General features: G+C 42.3%; 1 protein-coding gene across 1 annotated transcript; it reads left to right on the forward strand.

Moving 5' to 3' along the window:
- The first annotated feature begins 781 nt into the window (after positions 1–781).
- On the forward strand, positions 782–20,870 carry LOC306963905 (myosin-7-like). The gene is made up of 45 exons (XM_079557668.1): positions 782–1,024; positions 3,813–3,912; positions 4,265–4,368; positions 4,705–4,848; positions 5,380–5,536; positions 5,794–5,821; positions 5,914–6,007; positions 6,465–6,557; positions 6,637–6,700; positions 6,807–6,905; positions 7,022–7,125; positions 7,328–7,466; positions 7,756–7,874; positions 8,318–8,467; positions 8,654–8,824; positions 8,885–9,064; positions 9,158–9,290; positions 9,373–9,449; positions 9,530–9,617; positions 9,742–9,859; positions 9,938–10,061; positions 10,169–10,305; positions 10,451–10,621; positions 10,721–10,805; positions 11,150–11,392; positions 11,708–11,884; positions 12,103–12,248; positions 12,333–12,423; positions 12,720–12,877; positions 13,499–13,730; positions 14,170–14,296; positions 14,455–14,573; positions 15,052–15,248; positions 15,724–15,907; positions 16,647–16,812; positions 17,386–17,510; positions 17,724–17,839; positions 18,403–18,589; positions 18,732–18,941; positions 19,035–19,160; positions 19,258–19,428; positions 19,517–19,621; positions 19,975–20,070; positions 20,160–20,306; positions 20,475–20,870. Exons 2-45 carry the CDS (start codon positions 3,813–3,815, stop codon positions 20,484–20,486), a joined length of 5,814 nt encoding a protein of 1,937 aa, XP_079413794.1. The 5' UTR covers positions 782–1,024; the 3' UTR covers positions 20,487–20,870.
- Positions 20,871–22,580: the final 1,710 nt, after the last annotated feature.

Raw genomic sequence — 22,580 nt, forward strand, 5'->3', positions numbered from 1 at the left:
CTGTTTTTGTTTTTTTTCCTTGAGTCAACAATAGGACTGTCTTCCTTAATCCCGTCTGCCGCTGTGTAGCTACTATACTGTGTAAGCTAATGTGACAAACAACATTTCTGCGGTGTCAAAACTCACGAATGACAGATTGGCCGAGAGTTTTGTTACAAACAGAAACAAGCAGCTGATCCGAGCATGAGAGATGGAGGAGAGACAGGTACAAAAACAAAACATCGAAAGGGAGCGCAAGAGAGAGGGACAGCTGATACATGTACAAAGAGAGAGAGAGAGAGAGAGGTCCGATAATACCTCCAGCCCTGACTGTTGAGTAGCTGAATAACTGAGGAAACTGAAACAGAGGGAGAGAGAAAGAGAGGGGTGGGGTGCAGATGATCTCTGACTGTAAAACAATCGAATAACTGAGGGGCTGGGGTACAAGGAGGAGGGAGTGTGTGATGGTGTGGAGAGGGTGTAAGTCCTTGGTGAGTGACTGAACAGGTTGTTTTCACAAATAGATCATCATATAAAGAGGAACTGTCTAATAACTGCAGACAGAACCGACCTACGTGAGAGTAATAACAAGACAGGAATTAACGTGGATTTATGTTTATGTGTGTTAGTGTCCTGTGCCAAGGAAGCACTCCAATTTACCAAGACTTTCCCACATTAGGGAAAACAGTGTTGGATTGGGTACGTTCTCACGTATTTGGATCCGTGGGGAAGAAGAAATCAAAACTTTTCAGATGGACAGTATAAACAAAGGCTACTGTAAGTGGCCGGTGATGGACAATAAAATGCAGTCAGTTTCCCAAGATAGAGACAGAGCCTTTTACAGATCTTGCCTGAACTGACCAATCACGGTGAAGCGCGAAGGTCACGTGGCTCTCAGCAGGAGGTTATAAAGACCAGACAGAAGGGTCCAGTTTAGACTTGGATCTGTTAGAATCAACAGAACCAGTCCGACCCTAACCCCAAATACATCAGCCACACCCATCAGGACTAGACTGGTACCAGGACCAAGAGCCAGCAGAGCAAGGTGAGTTCTGGACAGGGAGAGGGTAGAGGATGCTGCTGGACGAGGAGAGTCTTCCTTCAGAGCATCCTCCACTCTGAAGCATTTATAACCTTGTGAAAATTATTCAAATTTCTTTTTCAACGTTGAACCACCTGCACAGGTGAGCCTCAGGTGAACTGCTGAACTACATTGGATTTTACTAAAAGGCATTGTAGACACAACAGGTTAAATGACATACAGAGTTGTATTTCTGACGTCAGGAGCCTTGTTCAAATCAGCCTAATTTTAAACAAATATCAAACTGTTGTCAGTAATAACTGAAGACAACAGGAGTCCTCACAGTCTTGGTCAGGATTGGGTCTATACCAGGTATGACCCAGAACAAGGACTGATGTGAGGCTCCAGGCATCCACACTCTCTAGGTTTAGCACTTTATGGGGCGGCTTTGTCTAGGGTTTAGTTGGACTTAAAAGCGGCTGTAGACCAGGTTTAGTCCAGGTTTTAGAGGGGTTTAGGGGAGTCTCAGCTGCTGCTCAGAGCCACATGGAGCTGTTCATCAGAGCAAAACTAAGACCATTAGACCCAGATCTGGACCGGTCTAAAAATACATCTATAAAAACTCACCAACTGAGACTGAGACTAATCCAGAGATCTGCACAAAGAACTGTAAATATCTTTGAATTATATATATTTCAATCTGTTGGCTCATAGAGGAGATTGAAGCAAAAATCTAAAATCACATATTTATGTTTTAAAAGGTTTAATACCCTTGAGATGTGACATCTCATTTACGAGGGGGTCCTCTAAGGCAAACATCACAGAACATGTGAAATCCAGTGAAAATCAAAATGTAATAACAAAACCAAACAATCAAACAAACAGTAATAATACAAGACAGATAGCTCTCCACAGTTCTGCAACCCTCACACCAACAATGAAAACACAAAGAAAAATACAATAACCATGACATATAAACAACAAAACAACAAAGCAAAAATGATAACAATCTAGTAGCAACAAAAAGGAAAGTGTTATCACCTCTACTGTGAACATAACAGTAATAACAGAAACAACAAACTTTGAATGCTCTTCGGCTAATTTCTTTTTTAAATTTGGGAGCATTAAAAAACAGATATTCAGTATGTCAGAGATAATGGAAAAAAGTGGACGTAAAAACTCTTTTGTATAATGCAGGTAATTAAGATGGCACTTAAATACAAACTGGAGCAGGTTCAGGAGTCTTCTAACAGTAAGTGAAGACCAATATACATGTGACAGTGATGTGTTCGGTAAGAGCAGCTCAGTGCAAACATGCAAAGGCTGTTGTAGAGAGCGGAGGCTCGTCTCTGATAAACCACATCAGTGTAATCCAGATTTGGCAGAAGCAGCTGTGTGACGATTCGCTTACAGATCGAACATTCATTTGAAGAACAGAGTGTTCTCAAGTGAAAGTCAATTTCTTTTTAGAAATGAAAGTCATCTGTGAATCCAAGATACACCGAGATACTTAAGTTGGTCCACGTTTTGCATTGGAGTGCCATCAATAAACGTGATTGAATAGTCATGGGTCAATGAAATGATTCTATGATTAAACAACATATAATAAGACTTTTTCATACTTTATTCATAAGTAAAAACTTGTCTGAAGAGAACCATGTTTGAACCATATTAAAATCAAACTGTAGAGAACAATACGTGAAGGATTAGTCTGTACTATATGAATAAATCCCTCTATTGTCTGCACATAAATGAATTTGTGAAGCATGGCACAGAGTGTCATCTTTATAATGGCTCTATCTGACCTTGCAGCCCAAATAAACCAAATGATACAAAATATTTTTGGTGGATCATATTGAAAATATCAGCGCTCCCAGAGCAGAAACCTGAGGTACCCCTTTGTCAATGATATTAAAGTCAGAACTACATCCTACATCATACCACACTGATACCTATGATCAATATATAAGTTAAACCAGATCGGTTAGTTTAGACGGCCAAATGACAAGATTATGTATGATTACATCATCAATAATTCATATTCACACATTCATACAATTTACATATTTTAAGATATTTGTGGCAGCAGCTGGGATACTGGGTTTGGTGGTTCCTAGGACTGGTTTTAACTTCAGAATTTTGATGAGCTTCAATACAGTCGGTGGGTGGACAGTTGTTGTTCAGGTACTTTATAGGTTTGATTTGGCTTCTGAACATAGTCTGTTAATGAGTTGGCTTATTGGTGATTGATGGAGTCATGAGTTAAGTTAGTTACAGTCAGAATCAGGGCTGGCCCAACCCCTTAAGGGGCCCTAAGCAGAATATGACCATGGGCCCTCCTGACATCAGTGTCATTTCAGATAAATTATACATATTCCACAAACAGTCAAGCCCCACCCTGTCACCCTCTCCCTGCCTACGTTTGCAAAAGGAAGTAGACTGTAATTTTGAGAAAACACAGGAGCAATTCTTAAAGCAAGCCCTGTACAACAAATGTAGGCACTCTCGGGGCCCCCTGGTGGTCTCAGGGCCCTAATCTGCCGCATAGTCTCCTTTTAGGCTGGGCTTTTAGGTTTTACGCCATTAAATGTACAGTACTTCTGTAAAAGTGCTGAAAGCATCTACTTGTTTGATTTGTATTTAGATAAGGTTAGACTGCTGCCACTACAGAAACAAATAGAGTCTTTCCTCTAGATCTTTAGTCTAATTAACACTGCACATTAGATTTACATCTGTAAAGTGACATATCATCTAACGTCCCTCAACTCCCTCCCTGTTCTTCTCTCTTCCTCCTCCTCCTCCTCCTCCTCAGATGTCTCGATTCCTCGATATGAAAGAGTTCGGGGATGCAGGTCGTTTCCTCAGACTAACAAACTTGGAGCAGCTGGCAGCCAAGGCCCAGGCCTTTGATGGTAAGACCTGCCCTGATTTAGTTCTGATGTAGCTGTAATGATACAGCCCTTCTAGACCTGCAGGGCTGCAGTAGTGCAGTTTAAGAGATAAGATAAGATAGGACTTTGATCTCACAATGGAGAAATTCAAGTAATAGTAACTAGAGGTATCATAATATACAATTAATATTTACAAGTGGATCCAATAGTAGGCTGTTGGATCCCAGCTCCTACATGTTGTTCTTCTGTGTAAAGTCTGTGTACTGGAAAAGGAATCCCCCATTGAATGTGGAGAAGTTGTTTTTAAATTGAGACCATTTACTGTACACACGGTTTATTCCAGCTGTAAACTTTGTTTCTTGATTCTCTCTAGGGACTAAGAGGGTGTGGATGGCTGATGAGGTGGAGGCCTATGTAGAGGTGGAGGTCCGAGAACCAAATGGGGACAAGACCACGGTGGAGACCAAGGATGGACGGGTAACTCATACACTTCCTAGACACAGCCTCCAAAAAACTGAACCAAATACTGCCTAAAGAGTAAACTCTACTAGTCAACACATCAGGAACACACTGGTAGCTGCTTCAAAGTTGTTCCTAAGTTCCTTCACTGCACATGCACTCAGACCATAAACTTAAAACATATATTATAATTTACATGTGGTCAAGATTTGAAGGGCACTGTCTCCTATCACGTCATTGTCTCTTCAGGCATTTTTCTTTAACACACTGTATATTAGTTTCTTCTACCTTTGTCCCTATTATTGGTCAATAAATCCTGTCCTGCGTCTGACCCTGGTTCTGATTCTGGTTTAGTTCCTGGTCGTGAAGGAGGACGACCTGCAGCCAATGAATCCTCCCAAGTTCGACATGATGGAAGACATGGCCATGTTAACTCATCTGAACGAACCGTCGGTGCTGTTCAACCTGAAGAGGAGATATGCCATGTGGATGATCTACGTAAATATTCACTTATTCAGTCTTTATCAGTCACACTCCAAACCCTCACCACACAGAAACACAACCTGGAGGATTTATGTGAGCGACAATGCTAGCACAGGCAATGATAGGATCCATTCAAAGAAGTCCAGACTCCTTTGAACCTATTGCTGACTCTAGTGTTAGGGTGATCATGGAGCAATCTTATTCACTATTATCCAGTGAGATGTTTTTACTTACAGTATATTTTGTTACGGAACATCAAAAGGGGAAAAGACAATGTTTTAGGCCTGTATTTGATAAAAAGGACAAAACAAAACAAAAAGGCTGTTGTCAGTGTGAATATATTGTGTGCTTTGGCTGTGTGTGTGTGGAACAAATGTGAATCTGAATATGTGAAGCTCAAGGATAGATAGGGAGGACGTGACAAAAGCGGTCATCTACTGTATATGTTTATCCTTTGCTTTCTCTGACCACATCCTTTCGTCTTCTTATTAATGGCGACTTTTTACTTCTAGTCGAGTAACAATGTTCTCTCTCTGTACTCCGCAGACGTACTCTGGTCTGTTCTGTGTCACTATGAACCCGTATAAGTGGCTCCCGGTTTACACTCAGGAGGTGATCGCAGGTTACAAGGGGCGTCGCCGAGCAGAGACTCCGCCCCACATTTACGCCATCGCCGACAACGCCTACACTGACTTGCTGCAGAGTGAGTTTAAAGTCCCCTGGTACTTCGGACGCCCCCTCGCATTTATAATGAATGTTTTATAACTAAACTTAATAGATCGATGAAAATCTTCTGAGCAGCCTTTTAGATGCCCTTTAGCAATATTGGAAAGTGAGCAGAGAAAAAACATACATTAAACACATTACACTGACCACACACTGAAAAGAAAGGTTTGAAAAAGAGACACAGCAATAGTAGCGTCTACAAAATTGTGATTTTTTTTCTCATCTTTCTCTTAGACCGAGAGAATCAGTCCATGCTGATTACGTACGTATATACTAATTATTTACCGTTGTTTATACATTTGTGATAAAACACTGCTGTTTATTCTTCTGCTCATCCCTCATGCTCTCTCTCAGTGGGGAGTCTGGCGCGGGGAAAACCGTCAACACCAAGAGAGTGATCCAGTACTTTGCTATAGTTGCAGCTCTGGGAGAGAACATCAAGAAAGGAGTAAGGAAAATGTTTCTTTTTTTTTTATTCTTTTTTTTTTCTTTATTTATGCAGTTTTCTTCAAAAAAAGGAACGAGACAAAATAAAATACACACACACTGCCACAGCGCCAAACCAATAATCATAACAACATAAGTACAGGCAGGGTTTATACAGGCAAAGTCCAATTTATTGCTCTTCAGTAGGGCTGAAACAACTAATTGAACAATCGACGACTAATCGGTTATTCAGATAGTTGACAAAGGAAAATGTTTCTTATGCGCTGTGGTAGAGTGATTTATGAGATCAGAATATTACTTTTTATTAGAGAAGATCAAATTATGACTGATTGCATGATATTCTGCGATTCATGTTCTTTTTATTGAATTATCTCTGGTGGACGTAAGGAGGTCGGGGGCCTCGATGCACAACTGAAACACTGCATCCATGGTCACAGCTGGTTTCTGTGCTCTTTCAGGGCAATCTTGAGGATCAGATCATTGAAGCAAACCCTGCCATGGAGGCTTTTGGAAATGCCAAAACAATTCGCAATGACAACTCCTCACGCTTTGTACGTCTCTAACTCTTGACCATAGCTCTACTGAGTAGAATGAAAGGAATTATAATGATAATTTAATTATCTCTTTTAGGGAAAGTTTATCCGGATTCACTTTGGAACGACTGGGAAATTGGCCTCAGCCGACATCAACATCTGTGAGTGTGTTACGAGCTACTTTCTTATCTAAGGAATCTTTACTCTCTTTTACCATTTGACTTTCCAAAAGTGTGCGCTTCACAGTTACTGTGTGTTTTGTCACAGATCTTCTGGAGAAGTCTAGAGTGGTGTTTCAGCAGCCTGCAGAGAGGAGCTACCACATCTACTACCAGATCATGTCCAATCAGAAGCCAGAGCTGCAAGGTAACAATGCCCACTCAGCATGTGGCCAATCAGGAAGCAGGGCTTCAAACATCTGTTTCTAATGCTGTTTGTTTTCTTTACATATTTATTTTTTGATATATATTCCTAATTCGCAGATATGCTGCTTGTGACCACAAACCCGTACGACTACCACTTCTGTTCTCAGGGAGTAACCACTGTAGAAAGTATAAACGACGGAGAGGAGCTGCAGCTCACTGACGTAAGAGTCAAATAAAACTTTAGTCCATGAAACATTATATATCCTTATAAATGTAAATCCAAAACATCACTCAAACTCAGTCTTTACACCATTCAGATTATGTAGTTTAGTATGTGCCAGGAGGGTAGTATGTGCCAGGATGTAATCTGAAACAGGAATAGCTCATGGATGGTTCATTCATAGGTTGCTTCTTGTTTTGCAGCACGCCATGGACATCCTGGGCTTCACGGTGGAGGAAAAGTACGGCTGTTATAAAATTGTAGGGGCCATAATGCACTTTGGAAACATGAAGTTCAAGAAGAAACAGAGGGAGGAGCAGGCCGAGGCTGATGGCACAGAGAGTAAGTCTGGACCCTTCAGAGTGATAGCTGACAAGACGTAAAAGGTTTAAGACATGACAAGTTCCTCTTTACACTCTGAGAAATGACAGGCTGTTGTGTTGGTGACACAGAAACCTTAGCATTCTGCGCAAATTCAGATTGTAGGACGAGAATGAGCATTGAGGCTTTACTGTGTGGCTGTTGCATACATTTGGGAGTAACACCTCTACTCCACGTCTATTTTTGAAAGTAGATCTGCTTCACGTGTACTACAGTGTGAACAAATGCATCTGTTTCTGTCTGAACTCAGGCGAGGACAAAGCAGCGTATCTGATGGGCATTAGCTCTGCGGATTTACTGAAGGGTCTCCTCAACCCCAGGGTCAAAGTGGGCAATGAGTTCATCGTCAAAGGACAGACAGTGGAGCAGGTAACAAGCATGTGTTTACTTTTTGATGTTCGACAATTTCACGTCATGGTCTCAGAGGGAGTGCAGGGCCTTATGTAACTTACACAAAATTAACCGTTTTTCCGATAAACAGAATATCCACCTTTTTTTAGCCTCATCTTTCTTTGTCAGGGATGGGGTCCACAAATATTCATCAATGCTCATCTTGTGACTTTTAGGGTTAGGGTTAACTATTGCCTCTGATCTGCGTTATTGAATCATGTTACCGCTTGTAATGCTAAAACTAAACAATACTTTTAACCCTGCCTTAACCAAGAACATTTTCTCCAGTTCAGCTTTGCCCAAATCTAAAAGCTTCTTAAAAAAGTTGAAATAACAAATAAATGTGTATCTACAGCAAAGTCTAGCTGAGTTCTTGTCTTGGTTTTGGGTGTAACTAAGTCTCGTTGTGGTTTTTGCATCAGGTGTACTATGCGGTGGCAGCTCTGGCCAAAGCGACCTATGACCGGATGTTTAGGTGGCTCGTGAGTCGCATCAACGCCTCTCTGTACACAGCTTTGCCACGACAATACTTCATTGGTGTCCTGGACATCGCTGGCTTTGAGATTTTTGAGGTAAAACAATATATAACTGTATCTAGTTTTGGATCTGGTTTGGTCTGGGTTCATAACTGGCTTAGGTCGGCTTTTACACCTGGTTTACTCTTGCATTAGTTGTTTCGTCTTGACATGATTCAGTCCTGAGTCAGCCGTGGTTTAGTTTGTCCTAATCCATTCTTGTCATGTCTTCTTTTTTTTCAGTTCAATAACTTTGAGCAGCTGTGCATTAACTTCACAAACGAGAAGCTCCAGCAGTACTTCAACCACCACATGTTTATCCTGGAGCAAGAGGAGTACAAGACCGAAGGCATTGAGTGGACCTTTATAGACTTCGGACTGGATCTCCAGGCCTGCATTGACCTCATAGAAAAGGTACACACTTTTATTACCACTTCTAATACAACTATTACATATATATATATATTTACACAGCCCATGGGGATCCTGTCCATCATGGAGGAGGAGTGCATGTTTCCAAAGGCCACAGACCAGAGCTTTAAAACCAAACTCTACGACAATCATTTCGGAAAGTCTCCAAACTTCCTTCGACCACGGCCCGACAAGAAACGCAAATATGAGACGCACTTTGAGGTCAACCACTACGCAGGAGTGGTGAGTCCACAAACAAAACACAAAAATTGTGTGTAAAGAAATAAACTGGGTCTTTGGCAGGTTTAAAATGGACTTATGTGTGTGTGTGTCTAGGTTCCTTATAACATCACGGGCTGGCTGGATAAGAACCGCGACCCCTTGAATGAGACGGTGGTGGCGCTGTTTCAGAAATCATCCAACAAACTGATGGCTGGACTGTTCGAGGACTACATCACGTCTGAGACCGGTTTGTGTTTTCATGAAGTCCTTCAGTTCATGTAAATTATACTGAATATTAGTTATAATAATGAGTCTATAAATTTGCTCAGCATCAAACCCTAAATCTGAGACCAGACACAGGAAGAAAAAGGCAGCATCATTCCAGACTGTTTCTCAGCTCCATAAAGTCAGTTTATAAGATGTATCCCAGACTGTTCCCTTTACTAATATAATATGATTCTATATTATTTTTCCTCATATTTTCAGGAAAACCTGAACAAACTTATGGCTAACCTGCGCAGCACTCAGCCACACTTTGTCCGCTGCATCATCCCCAACGAGACAAAGAACCCAGGTCTGAACCAAATATTCTTACATGTCTTTTGCAATGTAAGCTGGTGATGTTGTGGATATGACAGAAGAGGAAACTGAAGTTTTTACAGTGAGAGTCCTCTGTAATATTATTTGTTTTCACTCAGGTGTGATGGAACCGTTCTTGGTGCTGCACCAACTTCGGTGTAACGGAGTTTTAGAGGGAATTCGTATCTGCAGAAAGGGCTTCCCTAACAGGATCTTGTATGCTGAGTTCAAGCAGAGGTGAGGCCAAGTGCACCCAAGGTTATAACCCGATCTTGACCAGGTCAACCTTAATCCTGGTGTACTCGTCTTTACCAGGTACCGAATCCTGAACCCTGCTGCCATTCCAGAAGACTCTTTTGTGGACAGTAGGAAGGCCGTGGAGAAGCTGCTGAGTTCTCTGGATATTGACCACACACAGTACAAGTTTGGACAGTCCAAGGTGATGTGTACTTGGCTGTCTTCCCCCATCTCTCACCTTGTAGCAGGTGTTATCTAAGATCCTTTCATTGTTTTGTTTGTTTGATTTCCCCGCATTTTACTTGACAGGTATTCTTTAAGGCGGGACTTCTGGGACAGCTCGAGGACATGAGGGACACTCGTCTGTCTCAGATTCTGACCATAGTGCAGGCCATGTGTCGAGGCAAACTCATGAGGCTGGAGCGCGACAAGATGATACTGCACAGGTCTGAGATCATCTGTTGACATCCGCTTGCTCACATGCATTTGAACACATATTACAAATTACAAATATTTACATCGAACAACCTCTTTGTTCAATGAATCAGACTTGTCTTTGTCTTAGTGCCCTAACCCATCTGTCTACTGCAGAGATGCGGTTCTGGTCATCCAGTTCAACCTGCGAGCCTTCTTCACGGTGCGCACCTGGCCCTGGATGATGCTGTTCTTTAAGCTCCGCCCCCTGCTGCGTAGCGCACAGGTGGAGAAGGAACTAGCTGCGCTCAATGATGACTTCAGCAAACTCAAGGAGGCCTATGACAAGTATGAGACACCGATTATAACTAGAACTTGGTCTAAATGTAAATGTATTGAAAACATGTTTTGATGGATCACAGTTTGATTATTAATGCAATTTGTCAGGTCTGAGGGGAAGCGTCAGGAGGCTGAGGAGCGGCAGGTGATTCTAGTTCAGGAGAAGAATGATCTGGCTCTGCAGCTACAGGCCGTGAGTCACAACACAATGACAGCTTCAGTCCTGTTGAGTACTGTAAAAGTATATTGATTTTCCCATGTTTTATCTAGCACTGCTATTAGCAACATAATCCTAATAGATGCTACTATATAGGGAAGGCATTTTAAAGGATTGTAAGTCTGGTGAAAGTGTTGGATTTTACAAATGGGTAGGAGTCAAGAGGATTTTTCAGCTCTTCAGGAGATGTTTTACCTAAACACCACAACTTGACGCTCTAGAAACAAATATAACCAAATATTGGAGCTTTAGTATGAATTTCATTGACTGATTGAACCAAATGTCCTCTCTAACTCTGTCTTCTTCTTCCTCTTCTTCAGGAGCAGGATAATCTTGCAGATGCGGAGGACCGGTGTAATCAGCTGATCCAGTCAAAGATCCACTTGGACCAGCGTCTGAAGGAAACGCAGGAAAGGCTAGAGGACGAGGAGGAGGTCAACAATTCGCTAACGGCTAAAAAACGGGTTCTAGAGGATGATGTGGTAGCACTGAAGAAGGATGTAGACCAGCTGGAATTGACCCTGTCCAAAGTGGAGAAAGACAGGCATGGAGTCGAGAATAAGGTGAGGAGTCAAAGGACTAAAGCAAAACAGAAAAGGCCTAAACCACACATGAACCTGGATCAAAACAATTTCTATAACCAGGACTAAACAGGGATTGGCCCCTTACCCACAACCTGGGAGCCACCTCAGGTCTAAGCACATTACTGCAGGTCTCACATCAGCATTAACCAATGAACTAACCTAAATCTAAAAAAATATAAAAAGCACTGAGTGCCTACTATCAAATAGATCATTATAGAAGAGAGGAGAAAAAAAGGTTTTGTTCCAGTTCATCCTAATCCAAACTGGATGATTTGATCTTGATCTTGTTTTCAGCTCAAGAACCTGTCTCAGGAGATGTGTGTTCTGGATGAGTCCATCCTGGTTCTGACCCGGGAGAAGTCTGCTCTGCAGGAAGCTCATCAGCAGGCTCTCCAGGACCTGCAGGCCCAGGAGGACAAGGTCACAGGTCTTTGTAAGACCAAGTCCAGACTGGAACAGCAGGTGGACCACGTGAGTCCTTATTCAGCTGAGGTTTTGAAGTGAAGTGACAGGTGTGAGTTGATCATGCCCAACTCTGGGCCACTTGATCTAAACCTGCATCTCAATCCCAATTTCTCACATGTCACAACATTTTAGAAACCCTTTATAAAAGAACAAACTCAATCATAAACGCATTCAGTCCTTACACCCCTACCTTTCACTGCTTGTCTGTATCTCCCCTGCCATAGATGGAAAGCAGCCTAGAGCAGGAGAAGAAGGTGCGTGTGGAGATGGAAAGAACTCGTCGTAAACTGGAGGGAGACCTGAAACTGTCCCAAGACTCAGTTCGGGACTTGGAGACCCAGAAGGGAGATCTGGAGGACCGCCTCAAAAAGTAATTTTCTCATACACTGGTTTAGACTAGCTTAAACTTGATCAGTGCCTACTTCTGACCTGGTTTGGCCTTGGTGTCTTACAGGAAGGATGGGGAACTGACCCAGCTTCAGGCCAAACTGGAGGATGAGCAGAGCCTCATGGCTCAGCTGCAGAAAAGGCTCAAGGAGCTGGAAGTGTGTACTAGGCTGATCTGGGTCATACTAGTGTCTTAGATTCAAGCTTACTTTAAAATCTAAGTATTTTGTTGGGCCGTTGCTTACTGTCCTCAATGTTTCAATGCATGGGTTCCTCCAGAAGTGTTGCCACAATGACTCAAATGACTTAAATCCTGTTTCAGCCTTTAACATAAATGGTGCTATACATGTGTCATGTACATGAGATAAAAGTACACAAACTGAGAACAGTGGCGTTGTCTAGTTTAAAAGTATTTGCCTGGAATGGAAGTATTTGACAGTACTCTGTCCTTCAGACGCGTATTGAGGAACTGGAGGAGGCGCTCGATGCAGAGAGAGCCTGGAGACTGAAGGCGGAGCGGCAGAGGAACGACTTTGCACGGGAACTGGAGGAGCTGGGAGAGAAGTTAGAGGAGGCAGGCGGAGCTTCAGCGGCTCAGATCGCGCTCAACAGGTACACGTTCCTGCTGGCATCTAATAGACACCTAAATAATAAATGGTCCAGGATTAGGCAGATTTTTATGGACAGGTTGTTGAGTTGGATGTATGGATTGGTGTCTTCAGTAGCTTCTTCTCGCTCTTGTAGTCAAAATGCCAGACTGGTAAAACACACAATCTTGATGCTTATTTTAAACCCTCGCCACTGAGAACTGTAGTTTCACCTCGAGAAGAGTCTGTTATCAAATGTATGCTTGGACAGCTGAATGCAAAACACTGCTGCTCTGCCTACAATGTTCTAGAGAGGATGTGTGAAAGCTTGTATATATCTTTTTGACATTTTATCAAGGACTCCAGAGTTTGTGGAGGGCACTGTACATTGTTTGAAGTTTTAAGTAGACGAGGGAGTGTAGATGAAAAAGATGGAGACTTGAGCAGGAAAAAGTTTGTTTACCATCAATGCGGGATCCAGACACATGAATATTCCAGACATTGTGGTAGATTTTCAAGTCTATATTTACTTCCATTGTAGGTCATTATAATCTACAATGACGTCTCACAAGGAAATGTCCTCAAAGGGAGCAAAGGAGGTGGCATTGGTGACATGTCATTTACCCATAATATTTGATGTGGACAGGAAGCGTGAGGCCGACTTCCTTAAAATGCGGCGTGAGCTGGAGGAGGCAGGGCTTCACCACGAGACCACTGCAGCGACTCTCCGGAAGAAGCACTCGGACACTGTGACTGAGCTGGGCGAGCAGATCGACAACCTCCAGAGAGCCAAACAAAAACTGGAGAAGGAGAAGGCTGAGACCAGGCTCCACGCAGACGACCTGGCCTCTAATGTGGAGTCCCTCACCAGGTCCAAGGTAACTGACCAAGTAATGTGTGAAAATCAGTGACGTGCCTCTACATGTATAGATACTGTCTGACTGTCACACTACTGAGTGAGAAGTTGGTGCATGTGTTTGTTTTACAAAGTAACAATGTGCAAAAAAAACGGTTTTAATTAGTCTTGTATGTTAAAATTAGCAAAATGACGATTATCGCAATATTGCCATATCGTTATCGTGACCCCATGTATTGCATGGTATTGTGAGGTTCTCAGAGGTCCTTACATTTATTGGAGATAATTTAACATGGTTAACTTTTATATAAACACTGCTAAATGTTTTGATTGTAAGTCAAATGTAATATTTCGACTAATAATCAAATATTTATTTTTCTGATTTATGTCACAACTTGTCATGACAGGTTGAAGGTGTGATACCAGTTGAGAATGTGAACAGGCTTTGGTGTTTCTTTTAGGGAGCAGCAGAGAAGTTGTGCCGGACATACGAGGATCAGTTAACTGAGAGTCGAAATAAAATTGACGACCTGCAAAGAACACTGACAGATGTGTCCACGCAGAAGGCGCGTGCCCTCACCGAGTCCGGTAAGACCTGATTTAGACCTAGTTCACCCCAGTTTTGGACCAGATGTAGATTTGGTTATTTGACGTCAACGCTGGGTTGAACCTGGTTTAGATCTGATTTAAACCTGATTTAGACACTATGACGTTTGTACATCATTATTGCCTGTTTGCTGCTGTAGCGGAGTACAGTCGTCGGCTGGAGGAACGGGAGGCTATGATAAGTCAGCTGCAGCGTTCAAAGATGGGACTAAGTCAGAACTCTGAGGATTTAAAGAGACAGCTAGAGGAGGACAGCAAGGTGAGTTCAGACAGAGCATGGGATGGGGTACAGTCCAGAGATTGTTTTTCTGGTTTAGGCCTGTATGGCAGCAGCCATACAGTTGGAAGATTGTGCTGATGCTCTTTCTCAATCCTATCTTTTTTGGCGTATTCAAAAGAATTATGCAAAAACAAGCATCTTCTAATGCACCTGACCAAGTCCATTATACCACTACATTTATCTTAACACTCCACAAAGTTTGCACATTAGCAATAGACATTTTCCGCTTCATACATTTGGCTGGACTAAAGGGGTTTATGATGTTTTCTTAACTAAAGCTATTCTTGAACTTGTGATTGAGGTGAGACATTAGTTTTAGTGGTTTAGTATGACTTTCTAGCTGTGATTATATTTTAGTTATATACCATTTTTCTGTATATTTGTGTCTCTGTATGACTCAAGCTCAATGCTGAATGCGTGGTTGTATCATTGTTATATGATGTGTTTGTTGTCTCAGGCTCGTGTGGGTCTGGCCCACGCAGTCCAGTCCTCGCGGCACGACTGTAGCCTCCTCCGGGAGCAGCTGGAGGAGGAGCAGGAGGCCCGCGCTGAACTGCAGAGGGCGCTGTCCAAGGCCAACAGCCAGGTGGCGCAGTGGAGAACCAAGTATGAGACGGATGCAGTGCTGAGGATCGAGGAGCTGGAGGAGGTCAAGTAAGAACTGCCTCACCTGCAATCAGGCTGAAATTTTAACTGTTGCAAATAACAAATCCCAAAAGTGCCACTTAAGTTCATGTTTTTATTTATTTATTTGAGCTTTATTTAACCAGGAAAGTCCCACTGAGTTGAACAATCTCTCTTTCCTCTTGGCCAAGAGGTCAGGAATCCCCTGGCCTATTGTAAAAATATGTACAACAGGACCTATTGTACATATCGTTTGTATTTGTAACATCTTGTCTGCGTAGGGTCTTTTTTTAATATAAAATGATTTAGATTCTAAGTGATCAAGGTGGTTAATGTTTTGTTCTAATGTTACAAGATTGCTTCTTATTATTATATAAAACCTGCTAGGTACAATATAGGTAGTAGACCTCCACCAGCGCAATATCTGACACCTCGTACATAAGGACTATGTCAAAAGTCTATCAAATCTCCCAAAATGATGATCCATACCCTGTGTGTGCTTCAGGAAGAAGCTGGTGATAAAGCTACAGACTCTGGAGGAGGCCGTGGAGGTGTCCCAGGCTAAGTGCTGCTCTCTGGACAAAACCAAGCTCCGATTGCAGACAGAGATAGAGGACCTGGTGGTGGAGCTGGAGCGCTCCAATGCTAACGCATTAGCCCTGGACAAGAAGAGTAGGAACTTTGAAAAGGTCTGAGCCCAACACAGAAGTCTCCTGGCCTGGAACAACTGATGTGTCAATAAAATTGTTATTGTTAATAATGAAAGATCAGGACATGGAAAAATACTTATGGGATAATATCTCATCTCTGAGAAGTGAAATGGACAGTGTTGAGTAGTAACGGAATAAGTATTTACAACACTCATTTACAATACTCATTTCACAGTTACTTTCATTAAATCAAATGGATACACTGTGGTACTCAGTCATTTCATTTTAGCTTCATATTGCATGATATTGTGAGAGAAAAGAGCAAAATTACCAGGGGAAAGTGCTGCGTTGCCATTGTGCATTTGCAAATAGATTTTTTGTGTTCTTCATTAGTGGTAAATAAGTTCATAACAAGCTGGGCAACAAGCATAAGCATACACTGTATTTATACATAAACACAATGCAAATGAATGCATGATTTTCATCATATATTATGACACATTTGTATGTGGATATAAAGCAAATCAATGTAAAGTATTCTAAGTATTCGGAATACTTATTGGACAAAGTAACGGAATACGTCACAATGAAGTACATATTCTCCCCATCACTGGAAATGGATTTATAAATGTTTTATTTGGAAACAAAGCCTCTCTGTGATCTAAGCCAGGCCTCCATCTCAAAAGGAGTAAATGTTGCTCTGTGAGGTCTGCTTGATGCACTGCTCTCGTGACAGTTTGCTGGTTAGAGCTTTATCTCTGTTCTTCTCTGTGAACAGGTACTGATGGAGGCAAAGCAACGTTTTGAGGACTGTCAGAGTGAGCTGGACGCCTCTCAGAAGGAGTCCCGCAGCCTCAGCACCGAACTATTCAAACTGAAAAACTGCTATGAAGAGGCTCTTGACCAACTGGAGACTGTCAAACGGGAGAACAAGAACCTACAAGGTACCACCCATGTACTGCTGCTGCTAGTGTTATTTTTAAATGCTTTTAAACAACCAAGTTTTGGTGATTAGTATAGTTAGGGTATTTTGCTTTGTGCAGGTATTTGACAATAATCTTCAACACATATTTTCTCACCATAAGCCCCTCCCACCACCTCCTCTTAGTTTCACTAAAGACAAAAAATAAATAGACCGTGGGGCCTGTGTGGCTGCTATGAAGCTATGGCGAGTGTTTTTACTTTGTGATAAAGAGATTAAGTTTAGCAACAGATCGAGAGGTTTCCTGGATTCGTAGGATCTCTGAGGAGTTTTTTGGAAGCTGCCACCATGGTACTAAGAATACCCTTTGGGGAAGATTAAAAGATTTCTCAAAGATGTGTGAGTGGGTCAAAACACAGTTCCTTGTATGTTTTTGATGAGAAAACTGTAAGCTGTAACATGGGATCACAACCCTTGGCATATTTTTTATTTTATTGACAATCATGACCGGTCCCTTGTTATTAGTGCACTACGCCTGCATTAACAAGGGACTGGGTGTTTTTGTCACGTGACCAACTCCCTGCTCTGTGTCCAGAGGAGATCGTGGACCTCACAGACCACCTCGGCCACGAGGGGAAGACCATCCTGGAGCTGGAGAGGATGAAGAAGGTTCTGGATGTGGAGAAGAGCGACATCAAGGCAGCACTGGAGGATGCTGAGGTTTTTTCGATATATAGTTTTTCATTGTGGGGACGCTTATGCTACTTTTTTTACTACTATGCTATGCTAGTTTCAGCTTGAGGATAGTACTGAGTTGAAGCCTGCTTATACTGCACATAGATACATTATGTTGTAGCCTTCAAGGACTTGAAAATCAAGAATGTTCCACAGCTGTTTCTGACATTTTTGTCCACACTCATTTTTATTTTTCAGGGAACTCTGGAGCATGAGGAGACAAAGGCACTTAGAGTCCAAATGGAGCTACAGCAAGTGAGGTCTGAGATTGAGCGCAAGATCTCAGAGAAAGATGAAGAGATCGACAACATGCGGTACACACCTCCCCTGCCTCTTAACCCTCTACAGAACCTTTCAGCAGTGACACCATCCTTTAGACCGGCCCGGTCCAAACATTTACATTTTAGTCTCATACAGTCCCAGGGTTTAAGAAAAACTACTTGGTCGCACATGTGATGTGCCTAAAAATGTCCATGGTGCGATTAATATTCACTGTATCAATATATAATATAATATATATATACTGCATGTCAATATATATAATATAACTGTGAACTCTATTTAGGATGTGCGCTCATACAGTAGACTATGTGTGACTATGGAAAATTAATTGAACAAGCAAATTGCTATTAAACAATGCTACAAATTGGTTGTGAATCCTGTTGTAGGATTTTGTACTTTTTAAACAATTGTTGTGCGCCTAAATGATGTCCTGGTGCGCCTAAATCAAGTGGACTTAAACGTATCGGTGTAATCAACCCAAGACATTAGTCTGGAGCCCTGAGACCACATATTGTCCACAGGGAACAATTAAATAACCCACTCTGAATTTGGAACATGTTTGAAATGATAAATAACATTTCTGTTTGCCCTCCAGGAGGGGCCAGCAGCAGGCCTTGGAGGTGATGCAGACTAGTCTGGAGGCTGAATGCCGCAGTCGCAGTGAGGCACAGAGACAGAAAAAGAAACTGGAGTCTGAGCTTAATGAGATGGAAATCCAGCTGAGCCACGCCCACCGCCAGGCGGCTGAGAGCCAGAGGGTCATCAGAGTGCTGCAAACGCAGGTAACTTCACTCATTCACCGTTAACTCCACCCACGAAGGCCTAGCCCCGGCCTTCAATAACTCTCCTTGTTATATGAAATGTTGAACCTTGTACAGAACTATGTCTCGTCTGACCGGAGGAATCTGCCTTGTCCTGAATTAGGTGAAAGAGCAGCAGCTGGACCTGGAGGAGAAGTTACAAGCGTCAAATCAGCTGAAGGAGCAGGTGGCTCTGCTGGAGCGCCGCTGTTCACTGATGACTTCAGAGAAGGATGAATTGAAGGACGTGCTAGACTTTACAGATCGGGCCCGTAAGAGCGCGGAACATGAGCTAGTGGAGGTGTCTGAGAGAGTCAACGTGCTGAACACTCAGGTACTGCAGTGACAATGAATCCATGAAACTGGTTGAGAGGATTTGGGGGCTAAATGGGATCTGAATGAGTTTTATCTGGTTGTTCTTGTGTAGAACACAGGTCTGGTGAACCAGAAAAAGAAACTTGAGACTGATGTCTCTCAGCTCTTTGGAGAAGTGGAAGAGGTCCTGACTGAGTCCAGGTCTGCGGACGAGAAGGCCAAGAAGGCTCTCACCGATGTTAGTCGACGCCAGTCTTTACACATGATGAACAATAATTCTATCTTATCCCACGTCCTGTCGAGTAAATGTGTTGTAATTCTCTCCTCTCCTACAGGCGTCACTGATGGCAGAGGAGCTGAAGAAGGAGCAGGACAGTAGCGTTCTTCTGGAGCGGCTGAAGAAGAACATGGAGGTGACAGTAAAAGAGCTACAGCTCAAACTGGATGAGACTGAGCAGATGGCCCTGAAGGGGGGCAAGAAGCAGCTGCTGAAGCTGGAGAACCGGGTGAGTGAGCTGGGACATGGTGTTGGGAGTGTAGTGATGCACAGGAACAGCGTCTGGTCTGGTTCTGACCAGACCCATTTCTCTGCAGGTGCGGGAGCTGCAGACTGAGCTGATGGTAGAACAAAAGAAGAGTGAGGAGTATCACAAAGGAGTGAGACGCTACGAGAAGCGTCTCAAGGAACTAACCTCCCAGGTATAAAAACAGGCCGCTATAGAGTACTACACGGCAGAGCAGAGGCACAGAACAAGTCAACTCTCAGACATGAAGATACTGCTCTGTCTGGGAAGAGGGAGGAAGATATGCAATACAAATGTAGTTGTTTTGTTTTAGATTAATTGTTATATTGTTGGTGGAGGATTGTCCTTCTCTCTTTTGTTAAATGACTGTAATTTTTGTGATAAAGGATGTTTTATATTATATTTTTCAGCCAGAGGATAATATTCATGGTGATGTTGTGACATTTGTAATTTTCAGTTGGTGGAGTACAGGAAGTGGTGTCATGGAGACCTAAAATGGAAGGAATTACATAAATGTTTGTTTTCTAGTCGGAGGAGGACAGGAAGACATTGCTGAGAATGCAGGAGCTCGTGGACAAACTTCAGTCTAAAGTGAAGAGCTACAAGAGACAGGCCGAGAACGCTGTCAGTGTTGAACTATTCACACACACTGTACTAACTTCTACTTACAATATATGCATACTGAATTTCGATGTGTCTGTGCTGTCCACCAGGAGGAACAGGTGAGCTCCAATTCTGTTCGCTACAGAAAAGTACAACACGAGTTAGACGATGCCGAAGAGCGAGCTGATATCGCCGAAACGACTGTGAACAAACTGCGCATCAGAACTCGGGAGCAGACAGTTAAAATTACTGCACAGGTACACAACATAATACAACTTCTACTACTTCTACCAATACTGCAGTGCACAGATGAGAGGAGGAGGCTACCTAAGTAGTGTAGGCCTGGTTTAGACTTGTTTCAGACCTCGTTTACATCGTTTTAGATTTCATAAATGACGACTGACCATATGTTTTTAACCCTACAGATTGCAGATTGAGGACAAACAGCCCTTCCCTGTGGAATTTTGTTTTTTGACTATGCTTGCTATGTTTGATTTTATCCCGAGCCTGTTTGTGTTTATTTATGGTCCAAATCCTGACAAATGTTCTTCAAATTGTGTCAAAAGTCTATTTTATAAACATTTCTCATGATTTAGATCCACGTTTGTGGTGTTTTTGCAGTGCACTTTTGTTTCAGATTGGCTTTAGAATAGTTTGCGATGTATCTTTTGAGCATGAGCTTGTCTTACTTTTGTTTCTTAAGTTTGTATTTTGTTAAAGAGCAGAGAACTGTTAGGGCCCGACCTCGACATACAAGGACATTTTCAAACACTGTATGGATTATATTAATACACAAATATTTTATTGTAATACCTCTGGTTTGGAACAACGTACTTGTTTTAGTGTGTTGAATTTGTGTAGTGTAGAAGTGTGTGCAGCTCTGTTTGCTGTGGAAAGATAAAAAAACAAAAATACAATAAAAATGTGAAGAGTTGGCTACAGCATGTGTTTGATCATTCTGGAATAAAAGAACTTCTTAGATTGAGTTATGTGGCCATAATAAATCATTTGTTGAGTTCAGACTGTCTTTGTTTAACTATCTATAATATGGGAGGGGATGAGGTATAATGAGTGTAATGGTGGTATTCTAGGGAACATTGCATTAGTACATGCAGTGGCATATGCTATTATGCAATAATTGAGAGAAGTCTACTCATTTTTGCTGTTTTTGTATATATATATATATTCGTTTCCCACTCCTTACATTGGTCTTGAATCTTTTTGGACTGCATGCCGAGAAGGACTCCAGGCTTAGGACTGGACCAGGTCTAAAATCAGGATTAATCTAAGTCTAAAACAGACTAAATCTCCATGGGGACGGGCCCAGAGTCAGCTGCATGCTGGGACCTGACCTTGGCCCTGGACCTTAGTATTAGCATGACAAACCCCTCACACAGAGATGAATAGAGCCGCGCGCACGCTAACCATGCTAATGACACACTAATGTCATGCTAATTTCATGCTAATCACATGCTAATACCCCTCTGAGGACTTCATCTGGACCGAACCTGGGTCTGTTTACATTCAGGTCCATATTTCTTTAGCCTGGTCTACCAAGACTCTCCTTCTGACGGGCTGTCCACTCTTGGCTATTAGTTGTTGACATTCAGAGTGGTTATGTATCTAAAGACGGGGAAAATGTCACCTTTGTGCAACTTAAAGCTAAACTAGGACCTTTTGAAGTTTGGTTTCATGTTGCAAGTTTAAAGAAACATAACTTTATTATTGTTTTTTGTGAGTTTGAGTGAAAGGATAGCTCACTAATAGGCTAAAGTGCAGAGTTTGAGGAGATCTGAACCCTGACCTGTGCATGAACATCACTCTGGTGCTGATGTAGTTGCCGTGGAAACCGCCCTGTGATTGCCATGGAAACAGGTGATGTGCCAAGAACTGCACTAATGCTGTAAGCTTACTGTACTTTAACCAGAACAGCCCCCATATTGTCCAAGCACATGGCAGTCCCAGCCAGGTGCAGGTAGCCGATACTTTTGGTAGTGGTGGAACATGGAGTACCCGGAAACCTATGTAGAAGTGAAGATAAGAGTCAACCTTACTTAGTGCTTTTCTACCTTCATTAGGCCGAAAGTGGGACCAGGGACCAGTCACCCATTCACTCTCGCATTCATAGACCAATGTACGCAGACACTGGAGGCAAGGAGGGTGAAGTGTCTTGCCCAAGGACACAGCGACAGTGTGCACCTTCCGGAGTATATAACAAACGCTTTTCTAATTCGGATCAGTGCTATGTACACACCACTAGAATCAGAACCAGAATCAGCACGGTAGCACAGTGCTTAGTGCTCGTGTATGAAGGTTAATTTATGTTTTTTTTATCACAGTGTTTTTTATACACTGAATTTATGTATCTGATTTTTTGCATCCGTATTTCACCACCATATTAAAAAAAATTCAGCATATTTTTTTTTGCTGCTGAAAAAACAATTCAGTGAAAAAAAAAAATCAGCATATTTTTTTTTGCTGCTGAAAAAAAAAATCAGTGTATAAAAAACACCTTGATAATAAAAAAACAA

This window comes from Gobius niger (genome assembly GCF_951799975.1).
Source record: "Gobius niger genome assembly, chromosome: 6".
Taxonomy (NCBI): domain Eukaryota; kingdom Metazoa; phylum Chordata; class Actinopteri; order Gobiiformes; family Gobiidae; genus Gobius; species Gobius niger.